This window comes from Pagrus major, chromosome 6 (genome assembly GCF_040436345.1).
Source record: "Pagrus major chromosome 6, Pma_NU_1.0".
NCBI classification, from domain to species: domain Eukaryota; kingdom Metazoa; phylum Chordata; class Actinopteri; order Spariformes; family Sparidae; genus Pagrus; species Pagrus major.
The window spans coordinates 21,709,212-21,731,228 of record NC_133220.1 but is presented as its reverse complement, the minus strand read 5'-3'; the positions used below and the strand labels follow the sequence as shown (position 1 = coordinate 21,731,228).

The 22,017-nt window shown below is 42.9% G+C and overlaps 1 protein-coding gene across 5 annotated transcripts in view; it reads left to right on the top strand.

Moving 5' to 3' along the window:
- Positions 1-22,017, top strand: part of LOC140998277 (inositol 1,4,5-trisphosphate-gated calcium channel ITPR1) — an 80,493-nt gene that overhangs the window by 40,157 nt on the left and 18,319 nt on the right. For 2 of the 5 annotated variants that reach the window (XM_073468504.1, XM_073468503.1), the window contains 12 exons: positions 5,812-5,859; positions 7,289-7,421; positions 9,887-10,074; positions 15,079-15,262; positions 15,437-15,690; positions 16,404-16,604; positions 16,685-16,795; positions 17,121-17,216; positions 17,346-17,489; positions 17,897-18,004; positions 18,147-18,339; positions 21,474-21,596. In XM_073468504.1, the coding sequence (XP_073324605.1) occupies positions 5,812-5,859; positions 7,289-7,421; positions 9,887-10,074; positions 15,079-15,262; positions 15,437-15,690; positions 16,404-16,604; positions 16,685-16,795; positions 17,121-17,216; positions 17,346-17,489; positions 17,897-18,004; positions 18,147-18,339; positions 21,474-21,596 (1,783 nt within the window). The remainder of the gene's footprint in view (positions 1-5,811; positions 5,860-7,288; positions 7,422-9,886; positions 10,075-15,078; positions 15,263-15,436; positions 15,691-16,403; positions 16,605-16,684; positions 16,796-17,120; positions 17,217-17,345; positions 17,490-17,896; positions 18,005-18,146; positions 18,340-21,473; positions 21,597-22,017) is intronic. The other 3 variants (XM_073468506.1, XM_073468507.1, XM_073468505.1) reach the window with 2 other exon arrangements.

Genomic DNA, 22,017 nt, shown 5'->3' with positions numbered 1-22,017 from the left:
TACTTAAGAGTGGTCATGAAGCTATAGTGAAGCCACAACACTTCCCTCGCTCTCTTTTCTTCTCACCAAGGTGTTTCTATTGTCTCAGTCAATGCTCAGCTCTCTGTAGGGTGTTTCCCCTGCAGCTCCTCTAGACAGCAATAGGGGGCACTGTGACTGTGTGCGTGCATATATGTGTGTGTATTAATGAATATGAGGGGCTGTGGCAGTCGTTGAGGCTGTGTCCTAGTTTCCCTTGCCTGAGCTGCACGATTCCTGGGCCCCTGCCAACTCCGGGCCGAGGTTACATAAGAGCCAGGCTTTTTTTTTTCCTGGAACTCAGCCGCTCCGCCGATGTGTGACCTTCAGCAGTAATTGCCAATAAAAGTGTGGAGGAGCTGTTTACCCACACCGCAGTTGTGTGTGTGTGTGTGTGAGGGTGTGTGTGGGTGTGTGTGTACACCTGTGCGTGTGTTTGTAGGTGTGTGTGTTGTAGTGGGGGTTAGAAGGGTTATTTGCATGAGTGTGTGAGAGAGAGATGATCCAACCACACACCTGTTAAATGCTGTCTGCTCTGTCTACACATGAAAAGCAACCCCCCTTTCCCACCCCCCATGTGCCAATCCTCCTATTTCTTTTCTCCTCTTTTTCCCTTCTGGACTCATTAAATCATGACACAATTCCTCAACTACTCCCCCACTTCCACTCACACCCCTTCACGGGGATGCAAACACACGCCCACTCTGTGTAAACTAAATGAAGTTGGCTGTGAGTGTTTTTGTAGGTGTGATATCAAAGTGCGCAGTTGGTGCTCGTCTCCTCTGCTGCCCTTTTGAGTGAAGCAGGATAGTTTCAGTTATTGAGCAGGAAACATGGCAACAGAGGCAGAGGACAGGTTTAACAATGACATTAAAGGTTAATCAGTTAAACTCAAGGTTGTATATGTGACAATTTAGACTGATGATTCATCTACAGAGCTTGTTGAAAAGTGCAGAATAAAAGTATCTCCTCTCCTTAAAAATATTATTATGATTGTAAATTTTACATTTTAAAAATGTTGTCGAGTCCAAAAGGATTGTTTTGTTTGTCTGTAAGAATGGCAACAGTTGGTTCTGGCTTCTATCAAGCCAATTCTGTCAGCCAATAGTATAACGCCGTTGGTATCACATGGTATCTGGGTTTCGTCAGCATCAATAATCTTGGTAGTTGCTGGTTTCTGTGGAAAAAACTAGGTTGCCTAGCATACTGTACAATTTATCCCCAACCTTTAACTATCAAGCATAACCAACATTAGCATTAGCTAGTGCTCACAACGATAACGTTAGCTAGTGCTCACAGCGATAACGTTAGTTAGTGCTCATGACGTTAACGTTAGCTAGCTGCCCTAACATTAGCTAGCTAGCATTACCAACGCTAGAAAACATTAGCTAGCCGGTGTTAGCGGTGTTATCATTTGCTAGCTAGAGTAGGCAATGTGTGAATATGGGCAACTAACGGGGAACCCCTTGAGGGGCCAGATGATTCGAACAGCAGAGGTTTTGTGTTGTGAATGCAGTGGATGAGTGGAGAAGAAATGCCTCATTTAATAGCTGAACGTTGTCAATAACAACTTTTAATTAATGTTCTAAATTAATGAGGTTTTTAGGTAACTTTTTTAAGCGGCCTATAAACTGTTAACAAGTGCTTATTAAAAAAAAATGCGGGGCGCTGTTTAGCTCAGTTGGTAGAGCAGGCGTCCCATGTACAGAGGCCCTGTCCTCGCTGCAGCGGCCCCGGGCTCGAGTCCCGGCCTCGGACTCCCCACCGCATGCCACTCCCCCTCTCCCTCATCCTCCCTCCTGTCTACCTTGAGCTGTACCATCATTAAAGGCCAAAAAAATACTTAAAAAAAAAAAAATATGCGCACAGACGATGTGCAGTGTACAATATGCAAATATACAGTATAAATACAACTATGCAGTATCACTGCAATACATTTGTATTAGTAATACGCTGTGTTCTTCTACAGTGTATGTATGCGTGTGTGAACTGGAGGCTTTATACAGTTATATTCCGCTCAACTTCTCACTTCAGCTGTTTTTTGAAATCGAGATAGCAGGAGATGTATTTTTGACCTCCCAATGCGTGCATACCACACCGTTGCTAAATGTCAGGGAGGTGATTATCAGCTAAATCCATTGCTCTTTGGCTGTCAGACTTATGTAAGAGCCAGAAGAGTTCAGGATACACAGCGTTGGGCTTTTACTCGCAGGCTCCCCTCTTCACCTGGCCTCGTGTGTGTATGCATGTGTGTGTGGTCTAGTCAAAGCTGTTATGCAAGCCCTCTATGTTGAAAGTAAGTCATGTTTCATCCCCTTCACCTCCCTGTTTCTTGCCTTGGCAAGCTTGGGTGGATTTACAAGAAAAATATATATATTTTTTTTTTCGATTTTAAGATAGCATCCGGCTTGCTTTTTAATCTACTCAACACATTTTCTCCCGCGCTGGCAGCCGTGCTTTGCCCACTCGGGCCAAGAGTGTAAAATTCATTCTACAGTGCCGGTACTGAAGTAGGTCAGTCGCGATGAAAATGACAGAGCACTCTTTTTTAATTTAGTCTGCTGCTCCGTGCGCACATAACGAGCAGGCGAGTGGTAAACCCCAGCATTCATGTCATTCACCACTGGTTTAAACATGAGTCAGTCTCAGCCTGCAAACACATGTTTATTTATGCACTTTCAGAAGAAACACACAAACATGAAGCAGAATGCCTTGTGTGTGTGTGTGCTCATTTATTTTCCTCATTGTCGAGCTGAAAGGTGTGAGACTGATCAGGGGTTTGCCCCGGGGAGTTTCCAGTTTGGTGGAATGCACTGCGGTCGGGGCGGATGTGGCAGCTGTGAGGGCTTACTCTGTGGTGTCTATGGTCAGACTGGGGATGATTAGCTGCACGTATCTACTCGGATCAGCATATTGCTCTGTGGTGTGATGTGGTGACAGCGAGGCAGCGTCCACAGATGTGTGGAAGATGTTACTCCTGCAGCGTGCGGGTGAACGTGTAGCCCCCTGACCTGCAGCTGAACTCTGCCCCACTTTGAAATCAATTGTTGCGCGTGTCACAAGTGACTTTGAAGTCTTGACACTAAAAAAAGCCAAATCACGTCTGCTGAGCTGCACACATGTCACAAACTGAACAAGAAAAGTCCAGGAATCATTAGATATCATAACAACTGTTGACTGCCTGTAGATTAGATCCATGATCAATTTAATAGTCCAGCTTTCAAGTAATATGTGCTCAAACGGCATTATTTGCATTTGGTGTATTCCAGGGTATGTATGTGAATATATTCTGTGTTTTCCCTTTCTGCTTTCACACTGTGTCTACGTCTGTCACTTTCACTTTCTCGCTATGTCTCACTACGCTTTTACCCTCCCCACCCACGCACCGACCAACAAACTCCATCTCCCTCTTACCTATTCCCTTTTTGAAATACTGCTCGTCACCAGCCGTGTGTCTCTCTAAAATGGGGATTTTTTTTAAGTTTTCAGGTCTTTATGTGTTGAGAAAACACATTTAACACATTAAAGTCTCCTTAAAAAAAATGTGTTCTCATCAAGTCTTCGTTAATTCTTGAAAAGCTGATGTTTTCAGAAATGCATGTGAGCTGCTGAGTCTGGGGAGCATCTAATTCCTGGGGTTAAGATGCTGTGTAGAGGGTTAGACTTGCTACATAAGTGAGAGTGTACTGTAGCTACTTTAGTGATTGAGGAACCTACATGTGGCATTTGCTCTCTCACTTTGCCTCCCATATATATATATTGCTTCACCGGATTTAGCTGTTCTTTCGCACCTCATTAGATGTTGACCCGCAAGTTGACAAGTGCCATTGTGCAGATCTTTTTTGAGATATTCGCAGATCCTTTAGTGGCATCTCGAAACCTGAATAGGCGAGAGGAGAGACAACCATTGCGGATGTTTCCACACAAGACGCGATACTGCAGATGAATGTGGAATGAATGGTTTTCTAAGTATGAAAAGGATGTGAATCATACGTGGCCTTCACAGTACCCAGATTTCAACTCAGTTGAACACCTGTGGGTGTTTTTTTTTCTGAACAAGACATGAGACAGCGCTCTGCACCTACTGGCATCAAAACAAAACCAGGGAATATCTTGTGGAAGAATTATGTTGCATACCTCCATAAAAGTTCAAAAACTTCTGCGCCAAGCAGCAGTGAAGCTGTGGATGCTTGAATAAAATGTGTACATCATGCCCTTGACACTGACTGACAGAGAGACGGAGCAGTTCAACTGTCAAACATAGTAAATCCTGCTATGCTTGTTATTCTCTCTGTCACCCTCTCTCTTTCACTTGCCTCTTGCCCTCCGTGTTTTTGGTGACAGATGGCCACTGTAAGCAGCTCTGTGTCACTGGTTTAGTGGCCTGGTTCCTTTTGGAGTGATTATGTAACTCTAACCCCATCGCCCCTCGCTGCTCCGCTCCCCTCACCCGCCCCTCCTAGTGTGTCTTTTTACATAACAATTTATGTGGAGCGTTGCCTTTTACCAGGTTCCTTTTGCCTCGGTGAACAGATACCACACATAGAGGAACTGAACTCTGATACTGCAAAATGGTTTCCACCCTGAATCCCCATTGTTTGTGTGAAGCGTTAAAGATGCTCTGTAGGACATTTAGCGACATCTAGCACCTGCAACATCTGCAGAATAGATTCATGTTAGTAACAGTAACAGCTAGTTAGCTATCAGGCCTACTCCAGCTCCAGAAAACTGACATTTATCATTATCCTTACCTTAGAATGAGCCTTTTAGGTCCAATACCACGGAGTCTAACATGTTGCAACGCCATGTTTCTACAGCAGAACGGACTAAACAAACACTGGCGCTACAGAGGGCTTTTTCACTTTTTTCATTTCATGTTTAGGGGCCACCCGGGGGGCAGGGGTGAGATGAGAAGTATTTTAGTTTGTTGTAATCTGCAACGTCACATAAATGCCACCAAATCCTACACACTGAACCTTTAAGGAAATTAGAACAGGAACAGATCTCAATGGTCTACATCGGTGTATTTGGTGTTTCATGGTGTTCAGACCGTGGCCAACATAGTGAGAAACTCTCACCTCGTGTTTACTCATCCATGACTTCAGATGACTGTTTTAGTGTGATTTAAGGTTTTGCCCAGTTTTTTTTGCTTTTGCTGAAATATTAAAGGAAATAGTCATTTTGGGAAACAGGCTGATTATCTTTTCTGGTCACGTTTATCAGAGGAGACTTCAGTAAGTCAAGAAATATGGATTCAACAAACAAAAGATAACTAAAGATTTACCACACACACATGAGAGTGATGTTGCTCTTCTCACATGGCTCCTGGCAAAAGAGGGATTCATTTTATTTCCCAAAATGTCGAACCACTACTTTAAAAGAGCTACATGAACATTGATAAAATCATATATAATGCGGGAAAAAAAGCATGTCTCAAAAGATTATAACAAAAAGCATAATTCACAGTGATGTTAATAGAATTTAGACAATGAACAAGATATCCAATCACACTGGACATGTCTTTTAACACGTCATCAGTACTCAACACTGTGCACAATTGTTGTCTCAGCTCTCCAAACCATCCACAACTGTAATGCTTCCCTGCTTTCTAACACGGCGGTATGTGCATGGCAACTCACACGGGGCAGATCTTTGCATGGCAACTTCAAAGAGCCAAATAAGAACCTGATGTGGTTATTAACCTGACAATTACCTTTTTTCTGAGCTGCATGAAAACTAACCCTGTGTTTGTATCTGTTGGACCACTGTGCTCAAACTCCTCACTCCACCCAGCAGCTGGATCAGAACCAGCCTGAGAAGCTGTTGGAGGACCAGAAGAGGGTAGGTACTCACAGCATGGCCGCTTCACCCTCCTCTAACACCTTGGGGTCAGATGTCAAGTTTAAGTAGATACACAGCAGGTGGTTGTGTATCTTGATGAAAAATGACCTGTCTGACTTTTTCCTACTTTTTGTGTTTCTGATCACCCAAACACAGCGAACTAATGTTTAACTGAGGGGAGAAAAGAGCGCTTTAATAACTTTTCCGACATATTTCCCTCTGCCTCCTTTCTCTAATGGTATCTATGGCACTGCAGTTACTTTACAGAGCCTCAAGTGTTTCCATTAAAAAGCCAGATCTAATTGTGATATTCCATATTAAAAATATTGATCAGATTCATCAATCTGTAACTATCCTTTCTGAGAGAAGAACATTATTTAGCAAGCAGGTATGCTTCCTGTGTCCCTGATAAGCATGCCGCATCATATTAATCACAGCGCTGCATCTGTCAGGAGGGCAGTATTCTCACCCTGTTTAAAATGTATTTTTTATTACCCACCAACCGTTTTTGGCAAGTTCGTTAGACAAGTTCATCAAATAAAAAAACATGGCATGGTGGTGTCATAGTTTTCAGTAAATTGCTAATCATTTAGGTGACATCCACACAGGAAACCATCAGAATTTGGCTCATGACTCAAGACCTCAGATAAAGAAAAGTATTCCCCAGTAAGACCAGGAAATCATCTTCTGACTCATCCTCTTGTCACACACAATACATACAGATGATTAACCCCCTGCCAGCAGAAGATGAGAATAGTGTTCGTCGCACCTCCTACATACACAAGTCTTGACCTCCAGAGCATAACTATGGCAGCGCAGCTTACATAATGCCCCTGTCGTCTGTCGAGGACCACCCACAGATGATTTGCACATAATCATGCACAAACACACACACAGGAAAAAAAAAAAAAAAAAAAAAACCCTGTCTTTCATTTCCTTCACTTTATCCCATGGGAGGTCTGTCAGGTAGCTATGTGCTGCGGTTGCCATAACAACGGCCAAGTCGTGCTGCTAACTGGATGAGTCACAGTGTGGGAGGGCTGGCCCTAGGTCTGTCTACGTGAAAACCAGGACCTCACATTGTCACTACACAGGGTTAATGCCGCTGATGATAACCATACCAGAGTTGGTCGTGTGGGTGGTAAAGGACAACTTTCTATGCAGCGTATTTCTATGCAATGCACGCAGGACTTTAGGTTCTGCGTGCATTGCATAGAAATTCTTTAAATTCAATATTTAAAATAAAAAGTTGATTTATAGTTGCTCCATGACTGTGGATTATATAAAGTGGCTGTAATGGCAGGTTTGGACTTCTTTATGTGCCCCAAAAAGGCCACAATACATCTCTGATGATGCATGTTATCCCTGTTATACAACATCTCCTCTGACATCATGTCATTACATCCTTCCCTTTCTTTTCCTCTCCTAGGGTGAGGCACTGAGACAGATTCTGGTGAGCCGTTACTATGGCAACTTTCATCGAAGTGGTGGGCGGAGGGACAGCCTGACGTCATTTAGCAATGGCCCCCTCAGTCCGGTAGGACCCGGCAAAAACCAATCAGGTGGGACTCCGTGACTGCTCATTTTTTTCGACAGCGAACACAGAAGTTTGTTGTTAATAGTTTACAGCAGGAAGTGATGAGTGCACCCAAAGCTATGAAAACAGTGATTTCGACACCTCTAAATGAGCCGATGTGTCTGTGAAGCATTAACCGAAGGCCCCTGCCAAAGAGAAGCATGACTTTGCCGCCAGTAATGACTACTATCAGGGGGCGAAGTCTAGATAAACCTTTTCCTGTTGGTTAGCCAAATTGTTTTGTGCCCCTGAAGTCGTAGTAAAGCAAGGTTCTTCTCTCAGTGATGTTATATAAGGTTGAGGCTCTATCTGTCTGGCCCTGAGCCAGTTATCAGCTCCAGAGCTGTGCTGCGAGCTGCCCTTTGAGCACGCAGAGCACAACACTCTTATCTCCACCTGATAACATGGTCCTTGTTTCACTATCTGCAGTCAAAATACTGAAGCAATGCATCTCTGTGCATAGTTTCTCCTTCTATTTGAGTTATTACTTCTGATATGTAACATGTATGATGTAACATTTAATCTGCATATAGATTCTGGAGGACATATTGGTGCCAATGGTGTATGCTGCGAGAGTCTGTTCTTCATATAAATTCATCGCTAATATATTGACCCAGTAACCAGACTGGCTGGTTGTCTGCTGTGCCACACATGGCAGTGTTTAAACATTCAGTGTAACATACCATCATGTACTGTATGCATACCATGTGTATTGCACAGCTGTCATGAATGGCCCAGATGTTTATGTTGCATTTTTAACTGAACTCAAAGACTGAGAGAAAACCACCCTGGTCCCCGGTTCACCATCTCTCCCATGTGCACCAAGATGTTGGCAAACTTCCAGCCTGCAGGAAGTGTACCCCTCCCCTGTGTGATCCACTTTTCACTGTTGCTAGGTGACAAGCTGCTACTTCCTGTGAAAACAGCCTTTGCACCTGTTGCAGAAACAAGAGCCAGGCTCAGAATTCCATATGTACCCTGAAGCTGAGGCCTCGGGGGGGGAAACCTGCAGGGAAAGTCGTGTACAATGAATTACACGACCGCACTGATACGCTGATTAGTACAGGGATAGCATTACAGTAGTGAGCAGGTTTGGACTTTGAACAAAATGATTTGTCCTTAAAGTTAACCTGGATCAATAAATGTCTTGCCTTATATAAAGCAGAAGAACTCAAACTTTCTCCCCTGGAGGGCCAAAACTGAAAGATGATGGTCACTTGTCTTGTATGTTAAGATGCAAAATGGCACCAGGATATCAAGTTCCCTTAATTAACTGACTTCCTGCGCAGTGTCACTTTGCCTGCTGTGCAGGTTATGAAAAACATTTAATTATAAGGGATGCTCCTTATTTAAAGAGCATTTTTAACTTGAATTATTCTGAATTTTTGTATCTTGAAATATCTGATGGGCCAAACCTTAGAGGTCGTCAACATTGGGCATCCCTGAATAAAAAGAAACGTACCTTAAAGGATATCTTGGTTTTGGTGTTAGTTTACTTTTAGGTTGCTTTGTGCAAAATATCAAGCTTTGCAGTTTTATTGGTCAAATATTTATTATATAATGTGTAAATATAATGAGCAAAAAAAACATTTTTAAGAAACTAAAATTTGATAAGAATATTTTTAATTACAAAATGACAGGGTTTTTTAACGTTTTTTCACCTGTGTCTGTCAGTTGGTTGGTTTGTCAGCATGATTACACAAAAACTACTGGAAGGATTTCGATGAAACGTTGAAGGAGGACGGTTCTCAGCCCAGAATAGACCCCATTAACTTTTGGTGCAGATCAGAATAAAGTGACAAATTAATTTCTCACTTTCTATAAAGTTGCGAGACAGGACAATTTTTTACGTCTTCATTCATTTCTCAGGGAAAATACATGGATCTTAATGAAAAAAAATCACGCATATTTAGATGGCTGTTGTCTATGAGTGAGTCAATTTGATGCGCATCACAGTTGAGCTTAAATTTTGGTGAAGCCATTATGGATGGTTTAAAATTTAGAGTGCTACAGGGCTGTCGAGTTTGATATTGGTTAAGGCTTGATTGAATTAAAGGGGACTGTTGGGCGTCGGCTGAGGTATGCAATCTATTGAGTGCCATTCTCGCTATAATAGTTATATTTTTTTATGAATTAAATAAACGCTCAAGGGGCAGGCTAAAGAAGAAATTATAAAATATGTTGATTAATGCAAAACACTTCACAAATCTGCATTTTCAGATATTTTACATGAAGCAACTGTATTACTGAAATAAGACGGAAAGATTTTATTTTTTATTGTACCGTTATGTTATCTCATTGAACATCTTGTTTCTCACTCAGGATCATCATGCAGGCATTCAATTTTTTTTTTCTTTTCTATTGCTGCCAAATAGTTAAATGCAGGGACTTATTCAGACTAAACTTTTAAATGTGTACCTTACACATGTCACTCTGTCCTCTGTCTTGCAGGATTAGGGGGTCCTGGGGGCCTGAGTCGAGGTGAAATGAGCCTGGCAGAGGTTCAGTGTCACCTGGACAAAGAGGGAGCCTCTGACCTGGTCATCGACCTCATCATGAACACCACCAGCGACCGAGTCTTCCAAGAGAGCATCCTCCTGGCTATTGCATTGTTGGAAGGTGGAAACACTACCATCCAGGTCAGTTAACCCCTCATCTCAGTCAGCTGAGGACATGCCCTACTGTCGAACAACTCACCTGCTGCTTCTTGTCTGAATCTTTTCATTAAATAATTGAATGGCAAAACAAAATACACTTAACTACTTACCTTTTCACCCAGGGTAACCGATCTGCAGTGTTTTTAATTTCACGGGTTGTTATCTATGTGAAGGCTCAGCTTATCTCACAGTGCATCTGTGCATGACCTGCTATGATTCGATCAGTGGAAGGAACACAGTGTCATGGATGGAAGTTTTCATTACTGGAGGATCTGCTGTATGTGGGTCAGTGTGCCACTATAGCTGCACATGTACATTAGGAAGGCGGCTCTCCTCTGCCTCATATCTCGCACTAAATCATTTGGCTGAAAGGCCTGGCCAGCTGCTAATGATGTCAGTAGTAGATTAGAGAAAAGTAGATTAGTATTACAAAACATTTAATTTTTTTCCAATTTGGGCTGTCTTATGTGTGCATTAGGCGATGTAAATGAATGTTCTTTCCTTATTTGCTTAAACCTGAGCCACTCCAACTCTTCTGTCTTTATCTGTCTCGTCTGCCTGTCCGTTGCTGTGTCTGTCGATCTCGCCGTCTTTCCGTCTGTCTGTCCGTCTGCGCGTTGTTATGCAAGCACAGGGCTTGCATAATCAGGTTAGAGCGAGGAAGCCACTGTGGCAGAGATAATGCTTTGGCTTCCCACGGCTGCTGCAGAGCTACGTCACGTGATCCGTCTGCGTTACATAAGGCCTGTGTGAATGAACAATGAGGAATGTCTCAGCCTTCAAAACATTCCAGCCTCTCTCCCGCTCCCTCGCGCTCTCTTGCCGGCCCAAACTGGGTCATGCTGGGCCTCCGGAACTGGGGCAGTGGGGAGAGAGGGCGGAGGGACGAGGGGGAACACAGAAGGGGATTGAAGAGAAACCGGAGCTCCTCTTACCCAAGATTTGTTCTGAAAACGGAGGTTTCTGTGGGAGGGTAAACTGCTCTGTATGCAGCTGTAGAAATGTACCACAAAGTACAAATATTTGCGTTCTTTGAGTCACTTGATACTTTCCTTAAAATTGTTTGAGTTTAAGTAAACCCTGGCTGTTATCCCAGGCATATGTCAGGCACTGTGTTTTTGTTTAAAACAAACCTAAAAAAACCCAAAAAGTCTGAAAATTCATAAATCAGTTGAACCTTTTCTACAAACTCCAGGTGAGAACTTGCTGTGCGAGAAAGCAAACCGAGGATAAAACCTGCTGGCTTTTGTCAGTGTCTTCATTTGACGTGCCTAGCAGAGCACCTGTTGCGTCGTGTATATCTTGTTCTCACGTAACATAGTTAACTATTTACTCATGACCTACATAGCGCACAGAAATAAACCAGGCGGTATAACTCCAAATTGCGTGCGTAGTCACTCACTCACTCTCTTTCTGCTGCCATGCAAAGCTTATGTGTAGGTGTCTCGGGGTGCTTTACAGCCAGTGCATTTTTCATGCTTTCTAGTCTTGCTGGCTCCTCTTCTGTGGCAGCTATGAGAGCCCAGACGGCTGTAAATTCTGTTGTGACGCGGCGACTTGTGACATTTAACTCGTCGGCCATCTGGTGTGTAACAAGCATGATGTTCTGTTTCCCTCCAAAACACTTTCAGGTGTGTTTTTTAACCATTATTGCAAAAACAAATTTTCAGGTGGAAATTTAACAAGAAAGGATGCTGGTTTTTGAGTTAAAGGAGGAAAAGGGAGTCGGAGCAAAGCAGAGCTGCAGTTCCATTTGGTTTGCATGTGGTGCTGCCTGACATGAGAGGGAGGGCGAGAGGGAAAGGGAGCGCGAGTATAAATAGCTGTTACATAACATCCCTTTGTTGATGCCAAGTGGCTGAACGGAAGGAGAGAAGGGAAAGCGCTATGACCTTGTTTTTCAGTGTTGTCCGCCCCCACCTCGCCCCACTCCTCTCCCGTCTCATTCCTCTCAGGGTTTGTCTCCATGGATACAGACGGGGCTCTGTGTTTACCCAGCACTACAGGGGGGCCCCTGAGATGCCTGTCCCTCTCCTCTCTCTCTCCATCCTGTTACCATCCCTCCGTCCTCTCCTTGACCACCATGTGTTACTTCATCCATAACGTCACTCCTACTATCATGCCACTCTCGTACTTGCTTTTCTAGTGCTATCAAAACACAGATGGCATCTTAATTCGGCATCACAGATTTTGTCACCGGGTGCCTGAGGAACGGCGTCGAAACCCAACAGAGGCAGCAAATGTGGTTAGACATGAAGGTTTTCTGATTCAAGTCAAGGGATTTCTAAAGAAGCCATAAAATGAAAGTCTGCTGTGGTGTTTGTCTGTACTGCGGTCTTCCATCTTTATGCGCAGGCTTTGCCTTTGTTTCAGTGACTCACACCATCCACTGAAGTCTGCCCAGTTCTTAGAAACAGGCTCTTTTAAAAAACGACTCTTTCAGTCTGCTGCTGCTGCAGGTGAAAACTTTCACTGCCGGACAATATAATTAATAACTCTTACATGACCAATACATTCCCCTCAGGGCCACCATCAATCAACAAACGTATCACTGCCTACAGTGAAATTTAATAGCTCAGCTAACTCTGATTCATAAGATGAAATACCCCTGCTGGCACAGTGCTGGTCCCGCCAACCGTGCACTGTGACGCTGAGATTGAATCTGATATCCTAATAACGTGATATTCTCTGGAAATTAATGTGATTGCATAAGAATAAAGTTGGCAGTCGCAGAGTTTCAGAGAAATTACTGTATGTGGGTGTGTCCGCTCAAAAATTGGCATGTGCCTGTGCCTGATACAGCTGACCTACTTTTGCGAGTGTAAAAGTCAGTGGGCGTGTTAGCGTATGCGCGCTTCAGCTTGTGTGTGCTTGTACTGTACAAGTGTGTGTGTGTGTGTGTATGTGTCTGTGCGAGTTATGTAATGGTAAAGGTTGAAGGGGGGGGTTGAGGGTGAGCGCTCCTTTCTCTGTGAGCTCCGGTTCAATCAATGTGTGTTATCCTGGCTATGGGCCTCACGCCTCACCCTCTGCACCCTGCCTCCCTCACCCCTCCTCACCTCCTCCACTGCCTGCTGGAGGACAGAGTTATGTGAGCAGAGACAGACCAGTATGACCGTCACACGCACACACACACACACACACACACATCCCTCCCTCCTCAGGCATGCTGTGAGTTGTGAGCTGTTCGTGGGTTGCCAGTGCTGCAGCTAATCCCCTCTCTGCACTCTCCACTCTGTCATCAAGTTGTTTATTGCGCGATGGCCTTGCCCAGCAGCTCCCCCCTCCTCCCCCCCATGCTGCTATCTCCTCGTCCCTGAGTGTGTTGGCAGAGTGTGTACGTGCAGGAGGGCTGCTGCTCAGTGGTGGAGGGCCAGGGTGGGGCACGAAAAAAAGGCTCTGGAATCTGCCTCGGGGCACAAGCACAGTTATGTCATTGTTTCTTTGGAAGAAACTTGGCCGCCGTATTAGCTGTGTGTTGTGTTAATAAGCTGCATACACTCTCTTGTTTGACTGCTTAATTAATGGGTCACTATTTTAAATCTTCAAAGAAAAGGTTGAGCAGTGTGTTTAACATTATTTTCCAATGCATGTAAACCTCAGACTGTGTCCTTGGAGGAGGAAGGACAGTGCTTGTCTAGTCCGTTTATCATTTTCCTGTAAAATTTTCCTTGTGACTATCATTTATTTGTTTCCTCCTGTAGCCCAGTTTTACATCTAACCTGGAAAGACGGCTGGTTATGTAACAACTTTGACAACTGGCCTAGATACTGTCTGATAACATTCCCTCTCCCTACCCCTTCCCCTCTCTCAATCATCTGCTCGTTTCTAACTCCCTCATTCCCTCTTTGGTGTCTGTCTTTCGTCTCTAACTGTTCCTCTCCCCCTCTCACCACCATCTCAGTTTCTCAGTAGGCCAGGCTTCTCCCTCTCGTGTCATTTTTCACCCCGTTAGTGTGGCGAGGCTGCTGCTGCTGCTGCTGCTGGTTGAAGCCTTTCCATAGGCTGCAGCAGATAACAGCTCTTACATAATCAAAACAACAGCCCTGTGGGTTGGGACACGGTGTGCTCGCAGGCTCGAAAAGTGTTCTAATTCTGCATGACCCCATTCCACATCAGTAACAGCAGCGTTTAAACCCTCACTAAACCCGGCCTGGCCTCACTGTGTATGATGTTTTGTGAGGGTCCAGTCAAGACCATTCTTATTTATTTGTAAAAATCTGATGCAATATGCTCACAGACAAGGAATTTTAAACTAAACCAGACCTAAGCTGGCAACTAAAGGCCAAGTCCATGTTCACTGTTCCAACATCACGTTCACTCGTTTCACCCTTAGTACCCTGCACTCTGAATAACGTTTGCATAATACAAACTCGGAGTGGAAAATAAGGTCACTATGTAATGTCAGCATGTATCAAGTTGTAAAAATAATTGTTTACAGCTAAAATAAATGACTATGGCTGATTTTATTGGCCTATTATAGATACCAATGCAGTGCCTGTTCAAAACATGCTGTCCAGCACAGATTATCTGGTAATGTGAGTAGCTCACAGATCCAGACTGGGGCCACCATAATAGCAAACATATTTGATATTTACGAATTAAAATCTGGATGATTGCATTGGTAGTTTCTGAGCCACTACCAATGAAAAAGAAATCCCAGAGCAGCTGACGGTGCTGTCAAGCAACGGTAAACATTGTAGCCCTTGAGGCTAACGTTAGCAAGAAGTTTTTGCTGCAATACCACGAGTGGCCACAGGGCAAAATTGGAAGCAAGGCTGAGCGGCTCCGTCATATCCAGGTCTATGATACACTTATGGATTACATATGAGCCCAGCTTCAGTCTGCAGAGACATGAAGCCAGAGCGCTGATGGTATAAATTAGAGAAAAGCAGCAAATGAGCTCAAAGAATGAATGACACGATTAATCGAGCAGAGAAGAAGATCCATAATGTCTTCTGTCTACTCTTGTCTCTCTCTGTACAGCGTTCGTTCTTTTGCCGTTTGACAGAAGACAAGAAATCAGAAAAGTTCTTCCGGGTCTTCTACGACCGTATGAAGCTGGCCCAGCTGGAGATCAAAGCCACAGTGACAGTAAACACCAGCGACCTGGGAAACAGGAAGAGAGATGATGACAGCCAGGACAAAGATGTCCCTGTTCGAAAAAAAGGTCAGAGGTCACTCACTGTGGTCTAATTTTTGTTCTGATATAAGATATGCAAGCAAATATTTAACTGTGTAACTACATAATAAACATGTGTTCACAAATCCAGGGTTGAAATAGGATTTATGAGGGTTTCTTGACTGTATCCTCAGTATCTCTATGGTTCCTGTGTTTGTTTAGCCAGAGACTCAGCAGTTGTCATGACGGAGGATGTGAGAGAGCAACTGATAGAGGCCTCGTCTGCCACAAAGAAGGCCTTTAACTCCTACCGGCGTGAAGCGGACCCCGAGGACCACTTCAACGCAGCCGACGGCCAGCCCAGTGTCGGGGACAAGAACCAGGATGAGGGAGAGATGAGTTTTGTAATCGTTATCATGCAGCCCATCCTACGCTTCCTCCAGCTGCTCTGTGAGAATCACAACCGCGACCTCCAGGTGAGGCAGACTGAGCTACAGACTCGTTTTAGAAATATCCAATAGATCACACTTGAGTTGTGCCTCACTATCTATTACTATTTTAGGGCCAACATTGCTATGTTTAGAATATAGAAAGTTGTGTTCCTGTTGGTACACCAATCTTCAGAGGATATGTTGAGGGGCTTCTGATAGGATAGTCAAGTTCAGTGACAGTTGTGATTAGGGCTAATACAAAAATATGGGTGCTAACTCACTCTGCTGTTATGCTTTTTCATTTATTCCTTCCCTTCAGTATTTTATAGATGATCTTGTGCATGTAAAAGATCTTAAAAGTTAAAAAGGTCCAAGTCTGCACCAACAGAAGCTATTCTCTCCCACAGAAAACGCTGCTCCTGAAACGCCTCGTCAGTAGTTCCACCTTTAATGACTGTGTGCCATCACACTACATTAACATGTCACACAACTGTAAAATTGTGTAAATCTGTGTGTAAATTGTGTAAAAATGTAAATCTATTCTAGTAGTAACCCAAAATTAAATGATGAACCTGAAAATGAGCATAATATGTCTGTCTGCTTTTAAACAGAGGAGTACGTAGTTCATGGCAGAAGCTAAGCTATTCCTCCATCATTTTGTTTTTCCCTTTGGTTTTGCTTGGTTTATTATTGGTTTATATCCAGTTTAGTCCATATGGACCTGTCAAATTCACAACCAACCGTTTTTATCTCCTCAGAACTTCCTTCGCTGTCAAAACAACAAAAACAACTACAACCTCGTGTGTGAGACTCTGCAGTTCTTGGACTGTATCTGTGGCAGCACTACAGGGGGACTCGGCCTGCTTGGGCTGTACATCAACGAGAAGAACGTGGCCCTCATCAATCAGACTCTAGAGAGTCTCACAGAGTACTGTCAAGGCCCCTGCCATGAAAACCAGGTACATAAAGAAACCAGAGAGGGAACTGGGGCTGTACTCTGGCACTTTTTGATAAATTTTTTGTCTTTATTTCCCTTCAGAATTGCATCGCCACTCATGAGTCCAATGGAATTGATATCATTATCGCCCTGATCCTTAATGACATCAACCCACTTGGGAAAAAGCGGATGGACCTGGTGCTAGAGCTCAAGGTGAGTGAAGTGGAGGAAGGATCTACATCTCTGTGTGAAACTGGGGAATGGGTTAACTCTGGCTTTGGGTCTTGGGCCAAAAATGAGGGGAAAAACTGTGCAGCAGTTTACTTTTGCAGTAGGATGGAATATCACTAACAGGGTACAAGCATAAGAGCTGGACATTCATTCGTCTGAGCTGAACTTACTTATGCGCTCATCTGCCAAGACAAATAGCTGCAGAGTGCATTTTCCTAGATCATCAGGGTTTCTGCCCATTTTCCTTGGATGGAGAAACTGACAGAGCTTAAGTTCTTACTGCTTTCTTTCTTTTTTTCACTCTCAGAACAATGCATCCAAGCTGCTGCTCGCCATCATGGAGAGCCGTCACGACAGTGAGAATGCAGAGAGGATCCTGTACAATATGAGGCCGAAAGAGCTGGTGAGAAAATGGTGTTGTGCACCTTTTCTAACAACTACTGAGCGATCACCTCAGCTACTTGGTATCCCAGAGCAATAATATCACATATTGTGTCATAAAAAGTATAAATGTGTTTATGTGTGTGTCCAGGTGGAGGTGATAAAGAAGGCATACTTGCAGGGAGAGGTGGAGTTTGAGGAAACAAAGGAGGAGGAAGACAACGGGGAAGAGGAGGAACATGATGCCGCCTCCCCCCGAAATGTCGGACATAATATCTACATTTTAGCTCACCAGGTCCGTTGTTCAACTCTGCAACATGTTCTGTAGAAACCAATGTTGAGTGTGCAACTGCAAACACAACATTATATAATTATATCAACTATTAGAGGCTTTTGTCTTGTTGCTGTGTGCCACCACGTACAGTTGGCCAGTGCTATAAAGTAACTAAGTACATACATTCAAATACTGTCCTTAAGTACAGTTTTGAAATACTTGGACTTGACTTAAGTATGTCCTTTTTTGCCACTCTATACTTACACTCCACTACAATTCAAAGGAAAATATTGTACCCCCATTGTGAATCTACCCTGCAGATAAACTATATAAAGTAGTTAAACAACCTTTACCAGCTTCAACAGCAGTGATTGTAAGCATGTATTTCTACACTGTGGTATTGCTACATTTACCTTTCACCTCTGTAGTTGGCTCGTCATAACAAGGAGCTGTCCATCATGTTAAGGCCTGGAGGGGCCAGCGGAGAAGGAGATGAGGCCTTGGAGTTCTACGCCAAACACACCGCTCAGATAGAGGTCACAACACACAACCGACACAAGTTAATCATCTAGAAAAGTCAATGTTTGCAAACAAACTGTCACAAAATAGACACAATGTGGACCAACAGAGGCCGAGGTATTTTCACCGTGGAGGTGACCCATGTGTCTCTCTGTTCAGATTGTGCGTCAGGACCGCACCATGGAGGAGATAGTGTTCCCCGTGCCCAACATCTGCGAGTTCCTGACCTCGGAGTCAAAGCTGCGAGTCTACTACACCACGGAGAGAGACGAGCAGGGCAGCAAGATCAACGACTTCTTCCTGCGGGCGGAGGACCTCTTCAATGAGATGAACTGGCAGAAGAAGCTCAGAGGTAGGCTTACAATGCAGCATAGCATCACAATACACATGACTGATATTGCTATCAGTTATGTCTGACGATACAAGACCTTCCTTGTATAAATAATTGATTATTCAAGTGAGTTTGGAGGAATAGATGATTCCTTTGTAGAGAGAAGTGTCATAACACTCCCCACTGACATATGGGATGTACATTTACATACATTTAAGTAACTCTGGTCATCAGTAATTACTGTTAATTGTTCAACAAAACAAAACTTTCTGATATTTAAAATTGTATCAAAACTAAATGAATGAAATCTGACAAGGTGGAAGCGAAAAGGATTTTTACTCGACAGATGATCTTTGGGTTGCTGCTCGCACTCTGCTTCAGACAAGAGATGCCAGTGACAATTATCTTAATAGGAAAGCACAATAGGAGGTAACAGGAGTGGTGGAAGATGTCTGTTGAGATGTAGCAAGTAAGAGCAAAACATAACAAGGAGCATTAAGCTTTAGTGAGCTCGCTGGGTTATCCAAGTTCACTTCAGCGTCCTCATGTTTGTTTTCAGAGTTTCCTGATGCCCATCAGCTGATGTTTTGCACAACTTCAGTGCCTTTTTCCCAGAAATAACTTGATGAATATCTGCAACTGCGGCAGCAGTGGTGGAAGTATTCAGATCCTTTTCTTTAGTGAGAGTACTAGTACCACACAGTGAAAATAACTAACTAAAATTATATTATCAGAAAAATTTCCTTCAATGATCAAAAGTAAAAGTGTAAAGAGTACAAGATTTTCTTTTGTGATGTAGTGGAGTAAAAGTATAAAGTTACATCAAGAAGTACAAGAATTTGTACTTAAGTACGTGAATAAATGTACTTAGTTACATTCCGCCACTGCTGATTGGTTGCAGTAAGGTGGCTCGATGCTTCGCTTGCTGTCGCCTCACAGTTTTCTTTGGGGAGTTTGCATGCTCAGCTTGTGTTTGAGTGCTCTGGTTTCCTCCCACAGTCCAGAAGCTTACGTGATTTGGAAACTCCCAATTAACCATAGGTGTGACTTTGGTTGTGTAATTATGTCTCCTGGTGACACACCGGTGACTTGTCCAGGGTGTAACCTGCCTCTCGCCCCGATACAAGCTGCGATAGACCTCAGTCTCTGCGAGCCTGAACAGGATGAGCAAGCATGGAAAATGGATGGAGGGATGCGTATCCCCATCACTGTCAGCAGGGCTAACAATGTCATCATGTGTGTGTGTGTGTTTTTGTGCGTGCACTCATGTTACATATGCGCATGTTTCCACTGTCTAAAAGCAGACAGGGGCTTTCCACGTCCTTTGAGCCGTGAAACATTTGTACAGTAACCTTATGAATCACAACTGAGAGCTCTGTTGCTCACGCACACAAACATACACACGCAGACCCGCACCCACATCACACTCACACTTGTAATCCACGTTCGAGACTGCATACCCACACAGAGCCATATTCTGTCTCTCACACAGAAGAGGGGATGGACAGAGAAAAGTCCCTGCATCTGTTTCTCTTTTCCTCCAACAGTAGAGGACAGAGAATAGTCTACTGAACGTCAGATTTTGTGTGTGAAGGTCAAAGATGAGCCATATTTATTCTTTTTGACCTTTGACCTATAGTTAATTAAACATTGGTTAACAGTTATTTCACTGTTAATAAACAATGAAATACTTTGTAAATCATTTACTAGACAATTGCTTATTAACAATATTTGGATAATCTTATCTTAAAGTAGCAACTGATGTTTGCAAACATTTACAATTGATTAATAAATCATTTATAAAGCATTTTATTCTTTGTTAACTATTAACTAACTATTAACTAAAGTCTGTTTGACTATACATTTACCATTTATCAATGAAGGTTATGAGAAAGTGGTACCAAGTTTTTAAAGTACATACTGTCTCCATGTTACTTTAAAAAGCGGTGGAAGAAGTCCTGAGGTCGTTTATCTAAGTCAATGTACAAACACTACAGTGTAAACATACTCTGTTACAATTATCTGCATTCAAAATCTCACTTAAAGGTGCAGTACGTGAGAATTGGCCACCTGTTGAATTCACACTCCCAACAAATATTGCAGCATATCACCGGAGTAAATGCTGACTGCTGCTGACTGTATTCTGTTTGTACATCCATGTGGCTACTGTTAGCTTGTTAGCTCAGTTAGTCGTGCAGTTAGCCAGACTACCCAGGTAGCGTTGGTTTTTACACAGCTAGCACAGGAGCTTTGAACGACTGAGAGAAAGAGGTTTTCAGGCCCGGGTTAGCTGGTTCAGCAGATACCTCTGCAACACAATACATAGAAGTCTGTTTTGAATGTTTAAAACTTAAATGTTTACATATTGCACCTTTTATGTAAAAGTACAAATGTATCAACAGTAACAGGACTCACGATGCTGAGTGGCCCATCATATCACTGGATTATAATTAATAATGCATGACTGTTTTCATCACTTTAATGTTGCAGCTGGTAAAGGTTGGGCTAATTTAATTATTTTATATACTGCTGGATAGCTCAACCTATAATAATACATCTTAATTCAGTCATTATCAGTTAATATATGTTTTGTTTTAGTAATATAAAATGGCAAAATAACTAAAGCTGTGAAATAACTGTAGTGGAGTAAAAAGTACATTATTGGCCTCTAAGATGGAGTAGAGAGTTTAAAAAAAAGAAAATACGTAATTAAAGTGCTACAAAATGTAATTTGATTACAGTGCTTGAGTAAATGCCTTTAGTTACTTTCCACAAGTGACCTTATGTAAAGTTATTTTCGTACTGATGAGGAAGAATTGAACAAATTATGATCGATTTTCCCGGCCTCTTATTCTCAAATGAACCCTGCAGCTTGTTCACACATGAAATTAGTGCTGAAACAATCAGTGACTTTTAATAGCTGTTTGACATCAAATTTGTTAGAAACGTTTTTTTAATAAAATGATTTTAAAAAACAGTATTTTTATCATTATTTTCATAAAAAAGGTAAATATTCCCTGTTCATATCTTCTTTACTGTTAGGAGTGTCTGTGTTTGATGTCATTGTAATCGAATATGTTTTGGACAATATCTGTCTAAATGATATTGTATTGAATTTGATGTCTGATGTCTCGTTGTGTCCTTCTCCTCTGCAGCCCAGCAGGTGCTTTACTGGTGCTCCAGAAACATGTCGGTTTGGAGTAACGTTTCCTTCAACCTGGCGGTGCTCATGAACCTGCTGGTCTGCTTCTTCTACCCGCTGGAGGGGGTGGATGGAGGTCAGTCCCACATGAGTCGAGTCTTCAGAGTGAGAATAGACTTACTCTGTTTGCATTACAAACTAATATCTTTGTAAGCTCTTACTTCATTTTTCCTGGGCAATTTAAATCACAATTGATTTCAGGCTTTTTACTGTGTTTTACATCAGCTTAGTACTGGTGAAGCTGCCTGTCACTCTGTCGTGCATATAAAAACATTTGCTGCATGTTGATGTTGCGTCAGTGCAGGGTGTTGTTTTTTTTTATCGATTTCACAGTTATCGCAGTCAGACTTCTGAAGAAAACGGGGTCAAGATAAGGTTAAGCGCTCAATAATGCAAAACAGGAAGGGCAGGGGCTTGCTGACAAGTTTTTTTTTTCCTGCTACAAATTGCTTCCATTACATTTTACAACCTGTACTGACATGGCATATTAAATAGAT